Source organism: Silurus aristotelis (assembly GCF_946808225.1).
Source record: "Silurus aristotelis genome assembly, chromosome: 4".
NCBI lineage: Eukaryota > Metazoa > Chordata > Actinopteri > Siluriformes > Siluridae > Silurus > Silurus aristotelis.
Genome location: NC_139577.1, coordinates 7,936,351 through 7,957,606, shown reverse-complemented (window position 1 = coordinate 7,957,606; position 21,256 = coordinate 7,936,351). Strand labels below are relative to the sequence as shown.

The window sequence follows — 21,256 nt, the reverse complement described above, 5'->3', positions numbered from 1 at the left end:
GAACATCCTTAGAACCTGGAGTCAATTCTTCTTCACAGCAAGCTAACAAACACAAAAGTTCCAGAGATCTTCCAGGTCAGCATGGAGACTCTAAAAAATTCTGAGGCTAGGTTCTAAAGGCCAGTAAAAAGTAAATTCTCATACAGCTCGAACTCCCATCTTGAGGTCCCTGCTGTAGGTCTGTGGTTTGAGATTTGCATGCTGGTGTCAGAGTAGCACCTGACGTTACGGCTCTTCTCAGTGGCCACGCTTTTTATTACAAATGAAGCACATTGGCATTGTGTTTTGAGTGCGAACAAAAAGGTTTCAAAAGGGCGCTTTTCACTTTCTCACGCAGCATTCGCTTTACTGCTTCTGAGTGATCTGAAATATTTCACACACGTTTCTAACGGGATATTAGCGTGCTACTGCCAATGACTTTTGTTTTGATTGGCAAAAAAGAAAGATTCTCAGCTTGTTACCAAGCTGGGGTCAAAGCACAAGGTCAGCCATGATACAGCAGCCCTGGGGCAGAGAGGGTTAAGGGCCTTGCTCGAAGGGCCCAACAGTGGCAGCTGGGCGATGGGGCATGACCCTCTGACCTTCTGATCAGGAATTCAGAGCCTTAACCACTGAGCTATCCAACTTCTCTGTGATTAAAGCTCTGGCTTAATGAGAGCTATTTCATTTATTTATTGTAATTTTCTTGTCATTGAAACAGACTCATCACTTTGTGATCGCAGGAAACAAAGGGAGACTGAACAAAAGTTCACACTGATTGACAGGAAGTCAAGGTTTTTGTCGAAGACAAGTGGCAGAAGTGGCCAGACCTCAAACAGGAAATATTGTGAGCTTACAGCGTTTTAATAAGACTTTACAATTAATAGATGTGTGTAGGTATGTAGGTGTGTGTGTGTGTGTGTGTGTGTGTGTGTGTGTGTGTGTGTGTATGTCTCACCATCAGTATGCCTGTAGAGAAGATGGTGGCTGGTTTGACGTTTTGTTTCTGTTTCTCGATCTGAGTATCCAGCTGAGCTGCTCGCTCTTTATGCTGTGCCAAAAGGAGGCAAGCGGGCAAATTGGAGTTCTCCTACACACACACACACACACACACACACACACACACACACACACACACACACACACACACACACACACACAATGAACTCTTCTTATACCATATAGCTATATGCACACCTTTCCACTGTAAAATACTGATAGCCGGGGCAATAGGGGCGTGGCCTCCAGAGAGGACGGTTCGCTCCATTGCATTGTAATAAACATAAGTGTAGAAGTGGGCACTGTGTGTGTGTGTAAGTGTACCAGCTCATCTAACAGGGCCTGTTTGTTTTTCCTCTTGGTGTACAAGTGCCTCTGTTCCTCCTGCAAGTTCTCCAGCCTCTTTATCTCCAGATCCTGCTGCTCCATCAACAAGATCTCCTCCAGCTCCTCCTGCTCCCTCGTCTGGGGTGACAAGTTGGCATTAAATTAACCATCAGTGGGTGGAGGTTGGGAGTCTTTATCACACACACAACCACACACACATGCATGCACACATGTACATGCACGCACGCACACACACACACACATACACACACACACACACACACACACACACACACACACCAGTTTGGCCTTGTTTCTCTGGATGATGTCTCTGTTGTCTCTTTGGTACTGCTCCATCATCTGCTTGGTGTTCTCCACGTCCACATTATTCGTCAGGTTAAACACTGAACACACACACAAACATCTTTTTAAGAACTTATTACAGATTCATTGAGGTGTACACTACATCATACACACTCACCCTGACCTCATAATCACATCATAATGCACTCTTTCATGAAAAACAAAAAGTTGTCTCACCGATTTCCTCCACCTGCTCCAGATAGTCGTTATACTCCCTCAGACTCGGAAAGTCCAAATCACGCTTATTATATCTGTGTGTGTGTGTGTGTGTGTGTGTGTGTGTGTGTGTGTGTGTGTGTGTGTGTGCGCGTGTGTGTGTGTGCGTGCGTGTGTGTGAGAGAGAGAGAGAGAGAGAGAGAGAGAAATGTAAAGATTTTATGTTATGTTGTCATACTCACTCTCTCACACTCTCACGCATTCGCTCACTCTCTCACACTCATTTTCACACGCTCCATTACACACACTCGCACATATACTTGCTCACACTCACTCATTTTCACACGCTTTATCGCACACACACTCGCACACACACTTGCTCACACTCGCACACACTCACTCATTTTCACACGCTTTATCGCACACACACTCGCACACATACTTGCTCACACTCACTTATTTTCACACGCTTTATCACACACACTCGCACACACTCATTTATCTTCACACGCTCTATTACACACACTCGCACACATACTTGCTCACACTCACTCATTTTCACACGCTTTATCACACACACACTCGCACACATACTTGCTCACACTCGCTTTTTTACACACTCGCACACACTCATTTTCACACGCTTTATCACACACACTCGCACACATACTTGCTCACACTCATTTTCACACGCTTTATCACACACATGCACACATACTTGCTCACACTCTCTTACACTCACTCATTCTCACACGCTCAATCACATGCACTCACACACATATTTGCTCACACCCTCTCAAGCATTGGCACACGCGCTCTTGCACACTCACTTGCACGCTCTCTCACTCGCTCACTCTCACACCCATACTCACACTCATTCTCACACGCTCCATCACATGCACTCGCACATATAATCGCTCACTTTTTCTCACACTCACACTCATTCTCACTCACGCGCACACTCCCTCAATCTTTTCCACGGTCTCTCACGCATTTGCACACGCATTCGCTCACTATTTCTCCACTCACATGCTCTCTCGGGCTCTCTCACACGCACACTCTCAAACGCTTTCTCACTCGCTCTCGAACTTGCTGTCTCACTCACTCTCTCTCTCTCTCTCTCTCTCTCTCTCTCTCTCTCTCTCTCTCTCTCTCACAGACTTTCTCTCAAGCTCTCCCTCACATGTCCTTTCTCAAATTTGCTCTCGCCCTCTCTCACACTCTCTCCAACACATTTAAACACACTCTCACACACACTCACAATTTGAGCACTTTTTTGCGGATCTCAACCTCTTTGTCCACAGCAGGATCTTCGAAGAGTTGCAGGCGGAAGTTGCTCTTCCTGAGTGGAGTGTCACACTGAACACAGTTGCCTGAACCTCGCACAAACAACATCTCCACACAGTTCTCACACCTGCACACAAACACACACACACAGGTTATTTAACATACAAATCATCAATCTGTTATTCTCATAAACATACTGTAAAGTATATAAATATAAAAAACATACTATTAATCTGCTGTATCTCATGCCTGTGTGTGTGTGTGTGTGTGTCATTTTGATGCATTGAGAGGTTACTGTGGTCTTACTCAGCAAATACCTCCGCAAATACACCTCACTCCATCAACCCTCTCTCTCTCTCAACACACACACACACAAACACTGAACAGTAAGCAAGTATATTAATGTTTTTTTTTTTTCTGAAAGTTACAGGATAATTAAATTAAATACGTGTGTGTGTGTGTGTGTGTGTGTGTGTGTGTGTGTGTGTGTGTGTGTGTGTGTGTATTTGCACGTTCTTGTGTATATGTAGAAAAAATTGGCTCGTATCCACATTGCACGTCAACACCCTGTAATAATAAATGCCCTGTGTGTATCTCAGTCAGCACTCCTGAATGCTTCTCTCATCCAGAAAAAAAAACTACATCCTCCCTCAGGACAAAGAGGACATAAAGGACGAGAAAGACACAGGGGACAAAAAAAAAACTGGCTGCATTCTGAATCAAACCTCACCTTACCCCCTACAAACATTCCGTAAGATCAATTATTTCGACCAACTAACCTTTAAGACTTTTTATTACACATTACACAAACCCCATACAGTGTCTGTGAAAAGTGTGGAAACATTGAGTGCTTTATAGTATGAGACACCTGGATGCTCATTATATTTCTATGTGGCAAACTCAGTAAAAGACAAAACCAAAGAAGAATTAGACAGTGGATGGGTGGAAGAAAGTTCTGTGGAGTTTTGTCAGGAGAGGAGACGTGATCAGACTCCCTCACCCCCACAGTCACACATGGAGGTGAAAGCTTAATGGTTTGGAGTTGTAATGGAGCAGGGAAGGTTGGAGACTTATTCCAGAAAGTGAAAGGAATCCTAAACTAACACGGCTCCCATTCCATACTCCAAAATTCCACCTGGACTGCGGCTCATTGGAACCCACTTCACCCTACAACCAGCCGAAGCACAAGTCCAAGCTCTGTAAGTGTTATTTAAAGGGCAAACGGTTGTCTGGAGTGTTATCTATCATGAAATGACCTGCTCAATCATTACACCTAAATCCTATTGAACTTTTCTGGAATGAACTGGATCACAAAAAAAAAATCCTCAACTAGTGCATCCATCCATCCATCTATCTCAGTACTTTTGTTTCCCTGAAGATTAGTTGGTGGGCCATGTTTTGAGGTGTTCAAGTAACACATGTAGAAATAAATAATCAGGAAACATTTTGACCTCTCATCTCATATTCATCTTTTGACCTCAAATACAAATGTCTTCACTGTAGAAAGAAAAACAGATGATTTGGCTTTGCTAAGAGCAGACTGTATGCTGTGTGTGGGTGAGGATTTAAGAGAGTTTGACGAGGGCCAAATTGTGATGGCTAGACGACTGGGTCAGAGCATCTCCAAAACTGCAGCTCTTGAGGGCTGTTCTCAGTCTGCAGTGGTCAGTATCTATCAAAAGTGGTCCAAGGAAGGAACAGTGGTGAACCAGCGACAGGGTCATGGGTGGCTGCGGCTCACTGATGCATGTGGGGAGTGAAGGCTGGTCTGTGTGATCCGACCCAATAGACGAGCTCCTGTAGCTCCAAATGCTGAATAAGTTAAAGCTGTTAAGGCTTAACGAATCAGAACTGTTTTGGCAGCAAAAAGGGGACCAACACAATATTAAGCAGGTGCTCATAATGTTATGCCTGATCAGTGTATGAAATCAGCAAATAGATAACTACATAAATTACAATCATTGGATATTTTAATACCTTCAACTCCAAACAAATGACCCCATATAACAGGAGTGGAACTACTGTAGAACACTACAGTCCATCTGTAAAGCTGCCCAAAAATATTGGCACCCTTCAGCCCTTATTATTATCAGTAGTAATATTGTTGCAACTCTGTTGTATGTGATAAAGAGCTTTGTGTCTATCGTTTAGATATGTGTACATGTATGTAAATATTGAAATAATCAGAAGCTACATTGTTCTATTATGTAGCTACAGTACAAGCATGATTAGAAGCTAAGCTCATACTCACAGTGTGTGTCCGCAAACATTCACCATCAGCTTTAAAGACGGGTTTCTATATTTTGTTGTCTTGCATCTCGGGCAGCCCTGATCGTCCATTTTTTATTTCTATATATTATTTAAGAATAATTAAGAATTCACAATTAAACGTAAGCGAAGCTCCACTGTGTTTCAGAAGCGCGTCGAATCCTCAACCACCTACTGTAGGTTTCATATGGTGTACTAAGCAATCTGTACTCTTCCCTACGCAGTGTAGTGTACCTATACAGGGCAGAGGGACCAGATCAGGACCGGGCTCTGTGCTGCGGTGTTACACGTAATGTCTTCCGGATGGAGAACACAGATTCCCTGCTCTAAAGTTCTTTCCAGAACGTTTTCTTTTTAACAGTTTGTAATTGTGCTACAAAAAAAGACATAACGCGTGTATTTTCCTTCTACGTTGTGAAAGAACGTAAATGTTAATAGTGTTTCATTTACAATGACAAAACTGTGTAATTAATACGGATAGTTCATAAAGTGTGCAATTGATTTTCACATCTTTGTGTTCTGTTCTTCGGACATGTTCTCAATTTATAGTCCTAAAATTGTTTATCAAATTCTGACAGAAAGATGGTAATAAGGTTATTACATAGTCATGATGTCACGTGATTCCGTCATTCTGTCATTCCGTAATTAAACGCGTTACGTTCGCATTCTGGACTAGTGTGCTTGTGTAAACATAGTATTCTTTATTATTACTGTATTTACTGAGTTTGGTTTTTTAATAAACACTTTCCTCATTAAGGGTTTTCCACTTTAAGGGTTTTTCAATGTCCCTGTGTGGTGTAAGTGTGTGTAAGGAATGCCGGTTGTGGTGATGATCAAGAAGTTATTATTTGCTCTATAGTAAAGCAATGCAGCTGTTTTATGCTTCTTTGGATGGAAAAGTAACAGTAAAATTATATTTAGATGTTAATATGACCGTAAACATTCATGCCATGTGATGAATACACTTACACTTATAAACTACATTCTTACTTATTCTACATTATCTGTGTGAAGCTGCTTTGCAATGGCCATTGTTAAAAGCGCTCTACAAATAAAAATGAATTGAATTAACTAAATATTTACATTTGATGATGTTGACGGAATAATTCCACGCCACCAGCATACGGTGTTCTTCATGTTTTGCTGGGGTGAGCTACGAGACAAATTGACTGATTGACAGCTGATACCTGAACTTTGGCCCCGCCCCCTTTACAGACGCGTCGGTTCTCTCCAGAGGAAACACCTGGCGCAGGTAAGCTCTCAGGCTGAGATCACTGCAGTTGGGCTGATGTTGGTGCCTGGGGGCTTAATTTACACATGGCCTCATTACACAGTGGACGTGTTCCACCGTTCTATAATGATACCTATTGCTCTAGAAGGAACTTTGTAGGGAACCTCAACTGCTCAACGTTCAGAATAAACCTAACGGTCACCTGTGGCATGTTAGTGTGAGTGAAGTGCTGGTTTTGCCTCTACAGATCCCTCACCAGTCAGGTCTCTCTCCAGAGGAAACACCTGGCGCACCTGAGTGACAGGTTAAATTTATTTGGCTCCTCCCCCTCCCCTGTTTCAGCCAGTCCAGTCTTTGGGAATAGAGCACGAACACTCCCTTCCTCCCAGCCTGGCCCTGATAGAATTCCTTGGAGAAGTAAAAGTTGGCAAAAGGACACCCGACACCCGGTAACCGGATCCCGAGGCGGAAGAGTGGATGAATGGAGTGAACAAATAATCCAGGCATGTCTTCCTTTAGCTGGAATGTGAATCAGACGCCGGAGGTCCGCGAGCCGCCCTGGGACGCGAAGGAAGACGACGAGGACGCGGAGTATTTTGCGCGCACACCGGCCGCCGCCGGCACCACTGATTTCTCTCCTTCATCCTCATCAACATCCTCATCAACATCCTCATCAGCATCATCGCTCTTCTCCTCCTCCTCATCCTCCTCGTCGCCGTTGTGCTTCTCCGCCGAGCAGGTGGAGTGTGTGTGTGAGGCGCTGCAGCAAGCGGGACGGGTGGACCGTCTTGCCCGGTTCCTGTGCACTTTAGGTGGTGGCGGCGGCGGCGGTGGTGGTGGTGGTGAGAGTGTTCTCCGCGCGCGCGCGCTCGTCGCCTTCCACCAGGCGCGCTACAGCGAGCTGTACGGGATCCTGCAGGGCCACAGCTTCAGTCCCACGTGCCACGCCGCGCTGCAGGAGCTCTGGTACAAGGCGCACTACACGGAGGCGGAGAAGGCACGCGGACGCCCGCTCGGCGCTGTGGACAAGTACCGCGTGCGCCGGAAGTTCCCGCTCCCGCGCACCATCTGGGACGGAGAGGAGACCGTGTACTGCTTCAAGGCGCGCTCGCGGAACGCGCTCCGGGACGCGTACGCGCGCAACCGATATCCGTCACCGGCGGACAAGAAGAACCTGTCCAAAATAACGGGACTGTCCCTCACTCAGGTCAGCAACTGGTTCAAAAACCGGCGGCAGAGAGACCGGAACCCGTCCAAAAGGTGAGGGTCATTGCAGGCGACTGATACGCAAACGAGCAAATACGCAAATGAGCATTGTGCCCAGTCTCGGGGTTGATGTGGATTAGAAGCCAAACAAACACAAAACCGGACTGAACTTCCAGCTTTCACACTTTAAGTGAATAAGTTTTACCCTCACTGCTGGACCCTTCTATTAATGATCTATAGCTGTTTGAGCTCCACTCCCACAACATGGGAACTTTTCAATTCTAAGATGAAAATGTTACTGTATCAGTTTATCTTTGTTATTATTGTCAACATTTACATCATCATGATGGGGGTGTCACAACCAGAGTGAAACATATATAAACACACACTTCATACACTTAATACCTACAAATAATCCAACTAATATAACTAATGATACAAACTTTAATGGCACTAATAATCCTAACACATATAACTCTGTCTTCTATTACAAATACCACTGCTTATGATACACTAATATCACATTATATGCTTATAAAACTACCAATAATACCATGTCTATTTTATTACAATTAAAAGTACTGTTACTGATATAAATATACCACTACTCCCAGTAATACTGCCTCTAACAATACAAAGAAATTGCAATTCGAAATAATTTGAATCCTGGTAACAATGACTCCACCAACAACACAAAAGTCAGGATTATAATTAATATTTATAGCAAAACTACTTCCACAAATATTTATAATAACAATAAAATACTAATAAACAACAATACATTCTACAGATAATGATATCAATTCAACTATTAACTAAACTGTGCCAATGATATAACACTACTACTACTCATACTACAACACTAATATTAATACTACTGGTCAAAATACCAACAATATCACTAATACTAATTAAATCAATGACAATATTACTGGAAATACTACTATACGTAATACCATACTAATAATCCTAATAATGTATATTGTGATAACAGTAATGTTAATTAACTAACTACTAACTAAAACTGATAATATTATACCTTTAATTTTCTACTTCTGATACTTGTAACATTACTATTTTGGATGCTATAATTAATACTTAGACATTTCTACCATTTTACATCTTTGCGATGAATGTGAATGCTGATTGCACACCAGGGCTCCTCACCTCACCTACATCAGAACCTAACTTTACTAACACCCCTATAGCTGAATATATCTCCACAAGCACACTCCATAATCTAGCAGAACATCTTCCCAGAAGAGTGAAGGTTATTATAACAGCAAATAGGGACTAAATATGGACTACAATGTTACACTCAGGTGTCCAAACACTTTTGTCCATGTAGTGTAAGTGTGTGGTGTTTGCAAGTCAGGTGTCTAGGCAAATGGTGTGTGTCGCTCATTCAGCACGACAAATCAAACTGCATTTATATAATCCTGTCAGTTACCAGCAGAAAGCTTTTAATTACTTTAATTCACCTTCAATAGCACATGATTGTGTGTGTGTGTGTGTGTGTGTGTGTGTGTGTGTTTGTGTGTGTGTGTGTGTGTGCGTACGCTATAAATTACTTTGCACTATTTACTTTGCCTTTTAGCCTAAGGGAACAGGAAAACCTTCTCTTCAGCATTAGACGACCCCCACGTTACACACCTAAAAATACACACACACACACACACACACACACACACACACACACACACACACACACACACACACACACACACGCTTTTACTTCTTCTCCTTTACATGCTTTTTACCCCTGTGAACAAAGCTGATGTGCACCTGGCGGAGGTGACCTCATGCTCTGGCTCTTTATTACTCACACACACACCAGTGCAAACATACACAAACAAACACATACACAATAACACACACACACACACACACACACACACACACACACACACACACACACACACACACACACACACACACACACACACACACACACACACACACACAATGCTGATGTTACACACTGTTAGAAGGGACCTTTGTGTGAGAATCTCCTTCATCAGAGGTCATTTGGTAATTTTTGAATTTCTTTTTTGGATTATTTATTTGTAGTCAGAGGGAAAACCAAAATACAGTAAGAACTCTGAGGAAAGTATGAAATAAGAATTATGAGCAGGTTTTATGAGGTTTTAAATGTTTGAGATTAATCACACCATTCACTATTCAGAATAGAGTGTATTGTGTAATACTGAAAGCACACTCAGTGCTCAGAGGCGAGTTTATTTTAAACAGGGGCGTGTCCCAGTTACAGCCTATTCTGATCTTGAACGTAGGTGTAGGTTACTAGTGTGATCTCCTGATACGATAAAATGTACACAATATGCCCAAAAGTCTGTGGACACCTAAACATAGGATTTGTATGTGCTTTTTGAACAACCCATTCTACATTTAGTCTCCATTGGTGTTATAATAACCACCACTCTTCTGAGAAGGTGTTCCACAAGACATTGGGTTGTGCTTGTAAACATTTGCACTCATTCAGCCACAAGTGTGTTTGTAAAGTCAGGTGCTGGGGTAGGTGAGGTGAGGAGGCCTGGGGTGCAGTCAACATTAAAGTTCATTCCAAAGGTATTCAAGGTTGAGGTGAGAGCTCTATAGCAGGGGATCTTCAACTCCAATCCATGTAAAGCATATCTTCATGGAGCTGACTTTGTGCACAGGGGCTTTGTCATGCTGGTTCAGGTTTGGGTTTTTTTAGTTAATAAGCTTTTTATTACAACATACAGGATAAGCTTTTTATTACAACATACAGATGACCACAGAACATCACCAGCCATCAGTTACGTACATACTTATTTACACTCTGATTAGTGTTACTGCTAATAGTATTAGCTGTAATAATATTAGACGTTCCAGTATAAAAGGTTGCCTGATTATCACTCATAACAGTAGTAGAAATATTGAAGTATTAAAGTAGTGGTAAGTGTATCAGGAAATTAATGTAGACAATTAACATCTTATTAGTATCAGAAAGTATTATTTGTAGTATCAGCATTACTTATCACTTATATTGTTGGTGGCAAATGTATTAGTATGGTGATAATTATTACTGATTCCTAGGTTGGTTGTGTCTCCTAATTCAAGTAAAGGTATAATTTAATGCACATCATCCTATAAAAGTTTGTTCCTCAAATTTTGTGCTTACAGACTGGGGAAGAATTGCATATGGCTGGAAAAGTCAGATGTCCCAATACTTTAGTTTATGTAGTGTATTTGGTCTGGTAACAGTCAAAGGGTAAAGCCAGGACAGAAGTCTTGGAGCAACAAGAAAACAAGAGCAATATTAAGGCTGTAGGTGTTTTGTGAGGGTTGAGTCATCCAGTGATGGAGGAGAGACTGATGAGAGTGTGAAAGTGTGAGTAAAGGCTGTATTGCAATTCCATAAACACAAGACCACAGAATGAGGACGTGCAGAAAGTTAGAGGCTTTATGTACACTACAGCACATTTTGTGTAGCTCAGCTTGTAAGGAAGCTCGGGATAAAGAACAGGGTCAGCCATTATACAGCGCCCCCTGGAGCAGAGAGGGTTAAGGGCCTCACCCATGGGCCCAACAGTGTCAGCTTGACAGTGTTGGTACTCAAGCCCCCAAAACATAACCCAGGGCTTTAGCGGTTGAGCCACTACTGCCTGGTAGGGAGGTTGGTTCTAGGTTGGTTTAACCTAGAAGGAAAAAAGACTTAACATTTAACTAGCAAATCTAACTACAAGATAAAAAGATACAAACGTGACAGGTTAAACTTCAAGGAGTTTTTCCTTCATTGACTCAATCATTAAAGAAAAACGTACAATTATAAGGAATAAACGTATAAATTTTTTATAACCGCATTATCTCTGTAAAGCTGCATTGAGACCATGTCCATAGTTAAAAGCGCTCTACAAATAAAACGGAATTGAATTGAAAATATTTATAGCTGCTGAAATGTAAGTGATTAGAGGATGTTGTTATTGAATGTGACTATTGATATTTTGTGTATGTGTGTGTGTGTGTGTGTGTGTGTGTGTGTGTGTGTGTGTGTGTGTGTGTGTGTAGTGATCCAGGATGATGAGCTGTATGGAGGGTTTGTTCACCCATCGTGCCAGCTCCTGCAAGATCAGGACTTGGATGGGACAGAGAACATCTACGAACTTCTGTACAACACACACAGACACACACCTTCACCACCACCACCACCACCACCACCACCACCACCACCACCACACATTAGACATGACTAGCCATTTATCTGCACAGTGGCCAGCCCTGACTTGTCTGTATGGGCAGGTGTAAAATGTTCTTCCACTTGACAAGATCTAGAGCTTAATCTAAACTCAATCAGTCCTAAATTATTAACTCATAAATGTGTTGGTATTATTCCAAAAATATTCTCTGAGTTGCTAGACTCTTTGAAAAGTGAGAAGGATATGTTGCAGACAGGTTGGGCATGCTGTGATAGTACGAAGCGGGGTAGAGGGTGTCGCAGCCCTCCATAGCTTAACAGCACCCCCCTCATGTTTCATGTAAATTTGTGTTGAAAAATGGAACTTCAGCACATCATAATCAGGAGTCATATGGGCAGATTTGATTTGTTTGCTTTGCTGTTATAGGAATGTAGTTCCGGAAAGTGCTGTATTACTCCACTTCAGCACAGTGTGCATCAGTGTGTGCCAGTTAAGTAAATGCAATAGACTGTGAAGATGACAAGTAGCGCAGACCCTCCTGTGTATAATAGTGTCGACTTTCTGATACACACTCGTCTGCGAGATTGTCCCTTAACGGGAAAATGGCAACTTGGCCCCGAGTAGCAAGATATAAAAAGTTTTTAAAACAAAGGACGATGGTAATTTGTTCAATCTCCAAGTAGTAGAGAAAAAGACTTGGCTCTGGTTGTGCTAAACAGAATAAAGTTTTGTATTTATCATGTTGGTTTTTCTGCTCTTCTTTAACAGGAGGACTGGGCTCTAATGCACGTTTTTGAATAAGCTAAATAAAAAAGAAGCTTACCATAGTAAAAAAGTAGAGAACAATAGAAGCATCCTCTCCATGTAGATTGACTGTATAGATTTTTTTGTGGAGACTTTGAGCTCGTTCTTCAGGGGAACGATGCAGGGCCTTAACATCCCCCCCCCCCCAACAAACACACAGTAATCAGATTCTTGAAGCTGCACTGTGTTATGCACTGATAATGGATGTTGTTATGATTACAAATGTATTTATTATACTGGTCTGCATCAGCTGTCTAACAGGGTTCATCAATGTCAAATAGACAGCCAATCAGATGAGAGAATGCGGTCTTTACAATTCACAGAGAAGCTACGCATACGCTTGATGTCTTCGGGTTGAACGCTGATGGAGTTAGAGGTAAAATGTAGTATAAATAGTAGAACTTCAATATTTCTCCACCTTTCTACACTAGAACCCATTTAGATCTAACAGTAAAGTGCCGGGGTGCAAATGTTTACACACATTTAACGTGATGTCATGCGCTCAGTATGCAAGGTGATGAAAAAAACACTCACTGGGTCTTCAGCAGATGAAACTGCCCATACTGTAAATGAATGAGTCAACGAGGTTTCCTAGTTTTCTTCTTTTCCTGTCTAAAAATTAGGGAAAGTTTTCATGCTTAGACTTAAACTAGAACAGAGAAATGTGTGAATTTGTCTTGTTTGTTTTTAAGCTGTAAAAAAGTAGAGGACTCCATCCTCAGCATTCTTCTACCGATATACACTATGTCTCTCCTCTTGCACATGTCGTCTTCTTCTTTTTCTTCTTCTTCTTCTTCTTCTTTCGGCTTCTCCGATTAGGGGTCGCCACAGCGGAACATCCGTCTCCATACCCCACTGTCCTCTACATCTGCCTCTTTCAACCCAACTTGCATGTCTTCCCTCACCACATCCATGAACCTTCTCCTTGGTCTTCCTCTTTTACTCCTTCCTGGTGGCTCCATCCTCAGCATTCTTCTACCGATATACCCCATGTCCCTCCTCTGCACATGTCCAAACCATCTCAATCTCGCCTTCCTCACCTTGTCTCTAAAACGTCCTACATGCGCTGTCCCTTTAATAAACTCCTTTATAATCTTGTCCATCGTCGTCACTCCCAACGAAAACCTCAACATCTTCAGCTCTGCTACCTCCAGCAACACCTCCTGTCTTTTACTCAATGCCACTGTCTCTAAACCATACAACATCACAGGTCTCGCCACAGTCCTATAAACTTTCCCTTTCACTCTTGCAGACACTCTTCTATCACAAATCACTCCTGTCACTCTTCTCCACCCACTCCACCCTGCCTGCACTCTTTTCTTCACTTCTCTAACACACTCTACATTACTTTGCACTGTTGACCCCAAGTATTCAATTCAATTCAATTAATTTTTATTTGTATAGCGCTTTTAACAATGAACATTGTCTCAAAGCAGCTTTACACAGATAATGCGGTGATTAAAAATGAATATGTTCTTTATGAGTAAGTTTGTCCCTGATGAGCAAGCCGGTGGCGACTGGCGACTGTGGCAAGGAAAAACTCCCTGAGATGGCATAAGGAAGAAACCTTGAGAGGAACCAGACTCAAGAGGGAACCCATCCTCATCTGGGTTACACCGAATGTCCATTTGTGGCGGGTATACAATGTTGCGGGGTGCAGTGATGATGATCAAAAGCGAAGTGTATTTCTGAGTCAGTGTAGGAGACTGTTGACATCAACTACAGTCCAATCCAGGCAGGCCTGGATGAAGTGGGAAGATCCACGGGGGGGAGAGGGGCAGGAACAGTGGTCACTGGAGCCTCAGGAGCATGTTTAACTCGACCGAGAGAGAGAGAGAGAGAGAGAGAGAGAGAGAGAGAGAGAGAGAGAGAGAGAGAGAGAGAGAGAGAGAGAGAGAGAGGGTGACAGGAAGAGAAGGATATGGATTATTAAGTGTACCTATTGTTGCATGAGAGTTAAAGTCACTGTGCAGTTTGGACTCCGGCAAGACTCGCTATAGCAGCATAACTAAAAGGGAGAACCAGAAGGCAACACAGACATGAGGGATCTCTGGGATAAGAGACGGCCCACCACACCACCATCAACAAACCTGAGTGAACACGTGAATGTGAGGGGACGACAGCGTACAAATATCCCAGTTCACCAAACACTCTATATCAATGTTCCCTCCAGATCTGAGCCTTTACCTGAGAAAAAATCTACTGATTAAAGGCTTGACTGAATAAATATGTTTTCAACCTCGAATTGAACACTGAGACTGTGTCTGAGTCCCGAACACTGGTTGGAAGGCTGTTCCATAACTGCGGGGCTTTATAAGAGAAAGATCTGCCCCCTGCTGTAATCTTCATTATTGGAGGAACCAACAGATAGCCTGCACCTTTTGATCTAAGTAGGCGTGGAGGATCATACTGGTACAGAAGTTCACTCAGATACGGTGGTGCGAGACCATTACGTGCTTTATATGTCAGTAGTAGAATTTTATAATCAATGCGAGATTTGATTGGGAGCCAGTGTAGACTGATTAATACAGGGGTGATGTGGTCATATTTCCTAGATCTAGTGAGGACTCTTGCTGCTGCATTCTGAACTAACTGAAGCTTATTTATGCACTTACTCGCACACCCAGACAGTAAAGCGTTACAGTAGTCTAATCTAGAAGTAACAAAAGCATGAACTAGTTTTTCTGCATCCTGTAACGACATCATATTTCTAATTTTAGCAATATTTCTAAGGTGAAAGAAGGCAATCCTGGTAATATTATTCACGTGAGCCTCAAAGGAAAGACTCGAGTCAATAATCACACCAAGGTCTTTGACAGCCGTACACGCTGAAACAGAAACACCATCCAGAGATGTTAGGTAATCGGAAAGTTTGCTTCTAAATGCATGTGGTCCTAGTAAAAGTACTTCCCTCTTATCTGAGTTTAGCAGAAGAAAGTTATAGAGCATCCACTGTCTAATGTCCTTTACACATTTTTCAACATTGTTAAGCTGATCTCTCTCATCTGGCTTTGCTGAAATATATAGCTGTGTATCATCAGCATAGCAATGGAATCTAATACCATGTTTATGAATAATTTCTCCAAGAGGCAGCATATATAAAGAGAAAAGCAGAGGGCCTAAGACAGATCCTTGAGGAACACCAAACTTTACCTCAGAGAGTGTGGAGAACTCACCATTAACATCAACAAACTGATAGCGATCAGTCAAATAAGACCTGAGCCAAGAGAGAGCTGTTCCCTTTATTCCAACAACGTTTTTTAAGTCTAGCAAGTAGTATAGTGTGATCAATGGTGTCAAAAGCTGCACTAAGGTCGAGCAAAACAAGTAAGGAGACAAAACCCTGATCAGAGGCCAATAACAGGTCATTTACCACCTTAACTAGCACCGTCTCTGTGCTATGATGAGGCCGAAATCCTGACTGATACATTTCAAAAATATTATTCATAAGTAGGTGTGAGCATAACTGCTGTGCTACAACCTTTTCCAAAATTTTGGCTATGAAGGGGAGATTTGATATTGGTCTGTAGTTGGACAGCTGACATGGGTCAAGGTCAGGTTTCTTAATTAGGGGGTGGATAACTGGCAGTTTGAAGGATTTTGGTACAAAACCAGTGCTAATGGAAGAGTTTATTATTTTTAAAACAGGTTCAATTACCTCTGGAATGATCTGTTTAAAGAAACTTGTAGGCAAGGGATCGAGAATGCAGGTTGATGATTTTGATGAGGAAATTAATGAAATTAAGTCATTCTCGTGAATAGGAGTAAAACTTTGTAATTGATTGTCTGTTATAATTACACTGCTGTCTACAGGGTTACTTGTAAAATAATTTGGCTTTATATTAACCGTCTGGATTTTTTGCCTGATGTTTTCAATTTTATTATTAAAAAAGTTCATGAAATCATTAGTACCTAATGATGGTGTGCATGTGAGTGCAGTGCTTTTATTCCCTGTTAATTTTGCTACCATGCTGAATAAAAATCTAGGATTATGCTTGTTATTTTCTATGAGGGTGGAGAAATATGCTGATCTAGCAGCACTAAGAGATTTTCTATAAATTAGGAGGCTCCCCTTCCATGCTATTTGAAATACTGTTAATTTTGTTTGACGCCATTTACGTTCTAATTTTCGAGTGGTCTGTTTTAAGGTGCGTGTATGATCATTATACCACTGTGCTAATTTTTTCTCCCTGATCATTTTGGTCTTAAGGGGAGCTACATCATCTAGGGTATAACGTAATGTTGATTCTAGGTGTTTAGTGGCCCAGTCGAGATCTGCAGGGTCAGACGGAGATCTATCTAATATCGTAATTTCTGGAAGATTGTTAATAAAACGCGCTGCTGTAGCTGACGTGAAAGTACGCTTAACACGATAACGTGGTGAAGTAGTAATGCAATGACTGAGGCAAATTTTAAAAGAGATGAGATAATGGTCTGAAATAGCTTCAGACTGTGGAATTATGACTAAGTTTTTTATTTTTAATCCAAATGTTAACAACAAATCGAGAGTGTGTCCACCACTATGAGTGGGTCCTATAACATTCTGATTAATTCCAACTGAATCTAGAATGGACACAACAGCTGCTCTTAAGGAGTCTTCTTGATGATCAAAATGAATGTTAAAATCACCAACAATTAATGCTTTGTCTAGAGAAGTAACCAAATTTGTGATGAAATCTGCAAATTCTATGAGAAAATTAGAGTAGGGCCCTGGGGGTCTATAAATAATAATGAGTGGAATTGTCTGACTGGACCTGCTTTCAGACACTGAATATTTTATGCTGGTGTAAAGAACTTCAAATGTTTTACATTTGTGTTTAGTCTTTTGTGTGACGCTTAGATTATTATTATAAATAGCTGCGACTCCGCCTCCTCTGCCATTTAGACGGGGTTGGTGTATGTAACTATACCCAGGAGGACTCGCTTCATTTAATGCTAAATATTCATTTGGTTTAATCCATGTTTCTGTCAAACACATTATTTTAAACTCCTGGTCGGTAATAATTTCGTTTACATTAAGCGCTTTAGGCGTGAGAGATCTAATATTCAGCAATCCTATCTTTAGATCAGAGGTGCTGGCTGTGCGTTCAGTCCTATTTAATTTTATGTTAATCAGGTTACTAAAACAGACTTTCTGAGAATTCCTATATTTTGGTTTCGCTCGGGGGACAGACACAGTCTCAATTTGGTGGATCCTGAGTAACGACGAGCCTGTCTGTCTGCTCCCTGGCCTTGGCTCTAGACAGTCACTTGTTAACTAGTGCTGTTCTGAGTACCTATACTTCTCCACCTTCAACACCTTTTTATCCACCCTTATATCTCTCCCATTTTCCTCATTTATCAGCTGCTCAAAATACTCTCTCCACCTCAACACACTCTCCTCACTAGTCAACACATTTCCATCTGCATTTTTTATGACAAGCAAATCCTTCCTTCTTTTTCTTCCTTTCTATTTCCAGATGTCACACCAAGTACCTTTCTAGTTGTCTTCCTCATCACTTCTGCAGTAGTTGCCCAATCATCCAGCACCTCCCCACCACCACCGAGCCCCTGTCTGACCTCTTCCCTGAATCTCACACTACAGTTTTCCTCTTTCAGTTTCCACCATCTTACTCTTTTTTCAGTTCTCACTCTTAGCCATCTTACAGAGCATCATTCGATGCTGTGTAGCTACACTGTCCCCTGCCAACACCTTAAAGTCCCCAATCTCTTTCAAGGTTGCATCTCCTACATAGAATATAGTCTAGTCCACCTCCAATGTTCCTGGCCTTACTTCCTTTCCACTTGATCTCCTGAACACACAACATATCTACTTTTCTCTGCTCCATCATATCAGCTACCTCTCTCCCTTTACCAGTCATAGAAGCAACATTTAAAGTGCCCACCCTAACCTCCACTCTCATACACTTCTCCTCTTCTGAACGTCTTCCCCGTCTCCTTCTCCTTCTTCAGCCAACAGTAGCTTAATTTCCACGGTACCCTGTTGGCTAACGATACCTGTGGCGATCGTAGGTAACCCAGGCCTCGACCGATCCGGTATGAAATTTAAGCTTGTGATCCGCATATTTGATTTGACACGTTTTACGCTGGATTCCTTCCTAGCGCAACCCTCCCCATTTATCTTGGCTTGGGACCGGCACTAAGTGCACTGGCTTGTGACTGAGTTTTGTGAATGTAAATGTTGATTTAAAAAAAATCATTATTTACAACCATTTTTCCTTTAATTCCCTAAATGTCTGTAACCATTGTATTTGATATGGATCATCTAAAATAAAAATGTTTTATTTAAAATCCAGTAAAGGTAGTTTATGAATTATATTTAAAGTTGTAAATTAATTGGTTTTGATTTTTTTCTAAATGAACACTACATTAAGGTGCGCGGTCTAAAATAGCGTATGCCTAACCAACACCACAGCGCCCCCTAAGGCTGAATTCTTAAAGGTTCATTCAATCAAATGCAAAACTTAGACCACATTTATAACTATAATAGTTTAATCATATAACCTTCAGTACGATCCAGAATCTGCCTCACCTTGATTTATGCCAGTAGTCGGAATGTCTCTCTCATTCTCTCTCTCTCTCTCTCTCTCTCTCTCTCTCTCTCTCTCTCTCTCTCTCTCTCACATTCTCTCTCTCACACGCACACACACACACACACACACACATTTTGTTCTTAGTAACTTCCGACACACTTCTCGTGGAAATTGAGATGGAGATAATGTTTTCTTGGTTGTTAAAAAGGCAATTAAACTCTTAGTATTTCTGTTGTGTTTGTGTAATCGAAAAAAAAATCCAAAATCTACTGCGCTTTGTGTGTACCGACTGTTGGCTCAGTGTGTTGGTGAGCAGAGCAGCAGGTCTGGTAACTTGTGGGCTCAGGGTGGAGTCCCAACTCAGGTGAATCAAAAATTATGTTTTGTGCAATATCTAGCCATTGTGCCAATTTGTTATTTTAAGTAAAATATTTAGCTCGAAAAAAAAAGAAAGTTGCAAATTAGAGTCCTGGTGGCTCCGCGGGCAGGTAAGTCGGTGTGGTGATGTGGGGTGGCGCTGCTGGGTCGAGCCCCGGGTCAGGTGAGTTCTCATGAGGAAGGTCTTTTACTTGCCTTGGTCTCTGTGTTTGTTGGGTAATAAAAGATAAATCCCAAAGAAACAAAAAGTACTGTATCAGCTCCGATGGCTGAATGGGTTAATGGTGCAGTCCGGTCTCCAAAAGAACCTCGGTTCGAGACTCCTGGTGTGCAATCAGTGCTGAACTCGGGTGGGACTGTAAATTCCGGCAAAGAGAAAGAAAGAAAAAGAACGTCCGGTCTGTCCCACCTGGGGCTCCTGAAGAGGTGAAACAGGGGGTTATGCTTCGCTGGCCTCTGTATGTCTATATATATATATATAATTTATTTATATTTGTTTTATTTACGTTTATTATAATATATATTAAACTGTCTATTAATTATCTATTATTTATTTGCTAATTTTAATATTTGCATTTCATATTTGTATCTCTTATTTGTGGTATTTATTTGACCATATATTTGTATTTTCTTATTTATAGTATTTGTATTTACATTTTATTATTTACCTTTTTATTATTATTTAATTATCTCATTAATATTTATTTTTGTTTACTTGTTTTGGTTACTGATTGGAAGGTCGGGGTTAAAGCCAAGCCACTCTTAGGCCCTTGACAAAGACCCTTAACCCTCTGTGCTCCAGGGGCACTGTATTGTGGCTGACCTTAAACTCTGACCCCAGTTTCCTAACAAGCTAGGATATGCAAAGAAATTTCACAGTGCTGTAATGTATATGTACCAAATAAAAGCTAAGCTAAGCTAAGCTATTCTATTCTATTCTATTCTATTCTAATTACTATTTAGGGTACCGTGTACAGGGCTTTTGGTTTGGTAGATTTTGTTTTGCATTTCTTCCCCCTAACATACCTAAATTGTACCGAACCATGACTCAAACCGAATCGTGAATTTTGTGTACAGTTACACCTGTATTACTATTATTTACTTTATAATTACTGTCTTCATTATTATTTATTTTTAATTATTTTATCTTTATTAATATTGTATAGATTATTTGTGCTCAGTGTTGAGAATGTGTGGCTATGGGAATGTGTGTTTACATTTCCCTACTTTCCTTACTACAAATCTCAACAAAATATAAGGAGATAAAACAAGTAATTACATTAAGGTCATGCAAAAATAAATGGTGGTTCATTTGCATCCTTGTGTTTAATTTTACAATGTCTGTGGTGGACACCAGCGCAGAGGGACACAATGTCCTCTGTTCTGTCTGTATCAACTGGTGAACTTGTCTCCAGTCTGAGAAATTCGAATTGAGCACATCTGCAGGCAACAAACTCAAAAAAATTCAAACAAATAATTACAGATTAATGGCTACGATTTATTTATTTATTCCCACCAAAATAAATTATTTGCAGAACAACCTTCTT

General features: G+C 41.4%; 2 protein-coding genes across 3 annotated transcripts in view; one reads left to right on the top strand and one right to left on the bottom strand.

Moving 5' to 3' along the window:
• mnat1 (MNAT1 component of CDK activating kinase) overlaps positions 1-6,581 on the bottom strand; it is a 10,733-nt gene extending 4,152 nt beyond the window's left edge. Inside the window, exons 1-6 of one of the 2 annotated variants that reach the window (XM_083540091.1) lie at positions 6,463-6,581; positions 3,086-3,238; positions 1,846-1,919; positions 1,606-1,709; positions 1,303-1,443; positions 938-1,069 (exon numbers count right to left, since the gene is read on the bottom strand). In XM_083540091.1, the coding sequence (XP_083396217.1) occupies positions 938-1,069; positions 1,303-1,443; positions 1,606-1,709; positions 1,846-1,919; positions 3,086-3,238; positions 6,463-6,464 (606 nt within the window). In that variant the 5' untranslated portion in view covers positions 6,465-6,581. Of the gene's footprint in view, positions 1-937; positions 1,070-1,302; positions 1,444-1,605; positions 1,710-1,845; positions 1,920-3,085; positions 3,239-5,362; positions 5,622-6,462 lie in introns of those variants that run through there. The other variant, XM_083540090.1, reaches the window with a different exon arrangement.
• A 534-nt stretch (positions 6,582-7,115) lies between these two features.
• Positions 7,116-19,111, top strand: LOC310725276 (homeobox protein SIX4-like; the record flags this gene model as incomplete). Its single annotated transcript, XM_083540117.1, has 4 exons — positions 7,116-7,870; positions 11,867-13,519; positions 13,767-14,165; positions 18,072-19,111. The coding sequence occupies 2 exons, from the start codon at positions 7,116-7,118 to the stop codon at positions 11,877-11,879; spliced, it is 768 nt and encodes a 255-aa protein (XP_083396243.1). The 3' UTR covers positions 11,880-13,519; positions 13,767-14,165; positions 18,072-19,111.
• Positions 19,112-21,256: the final 2,145 nt, after the last annotated feature.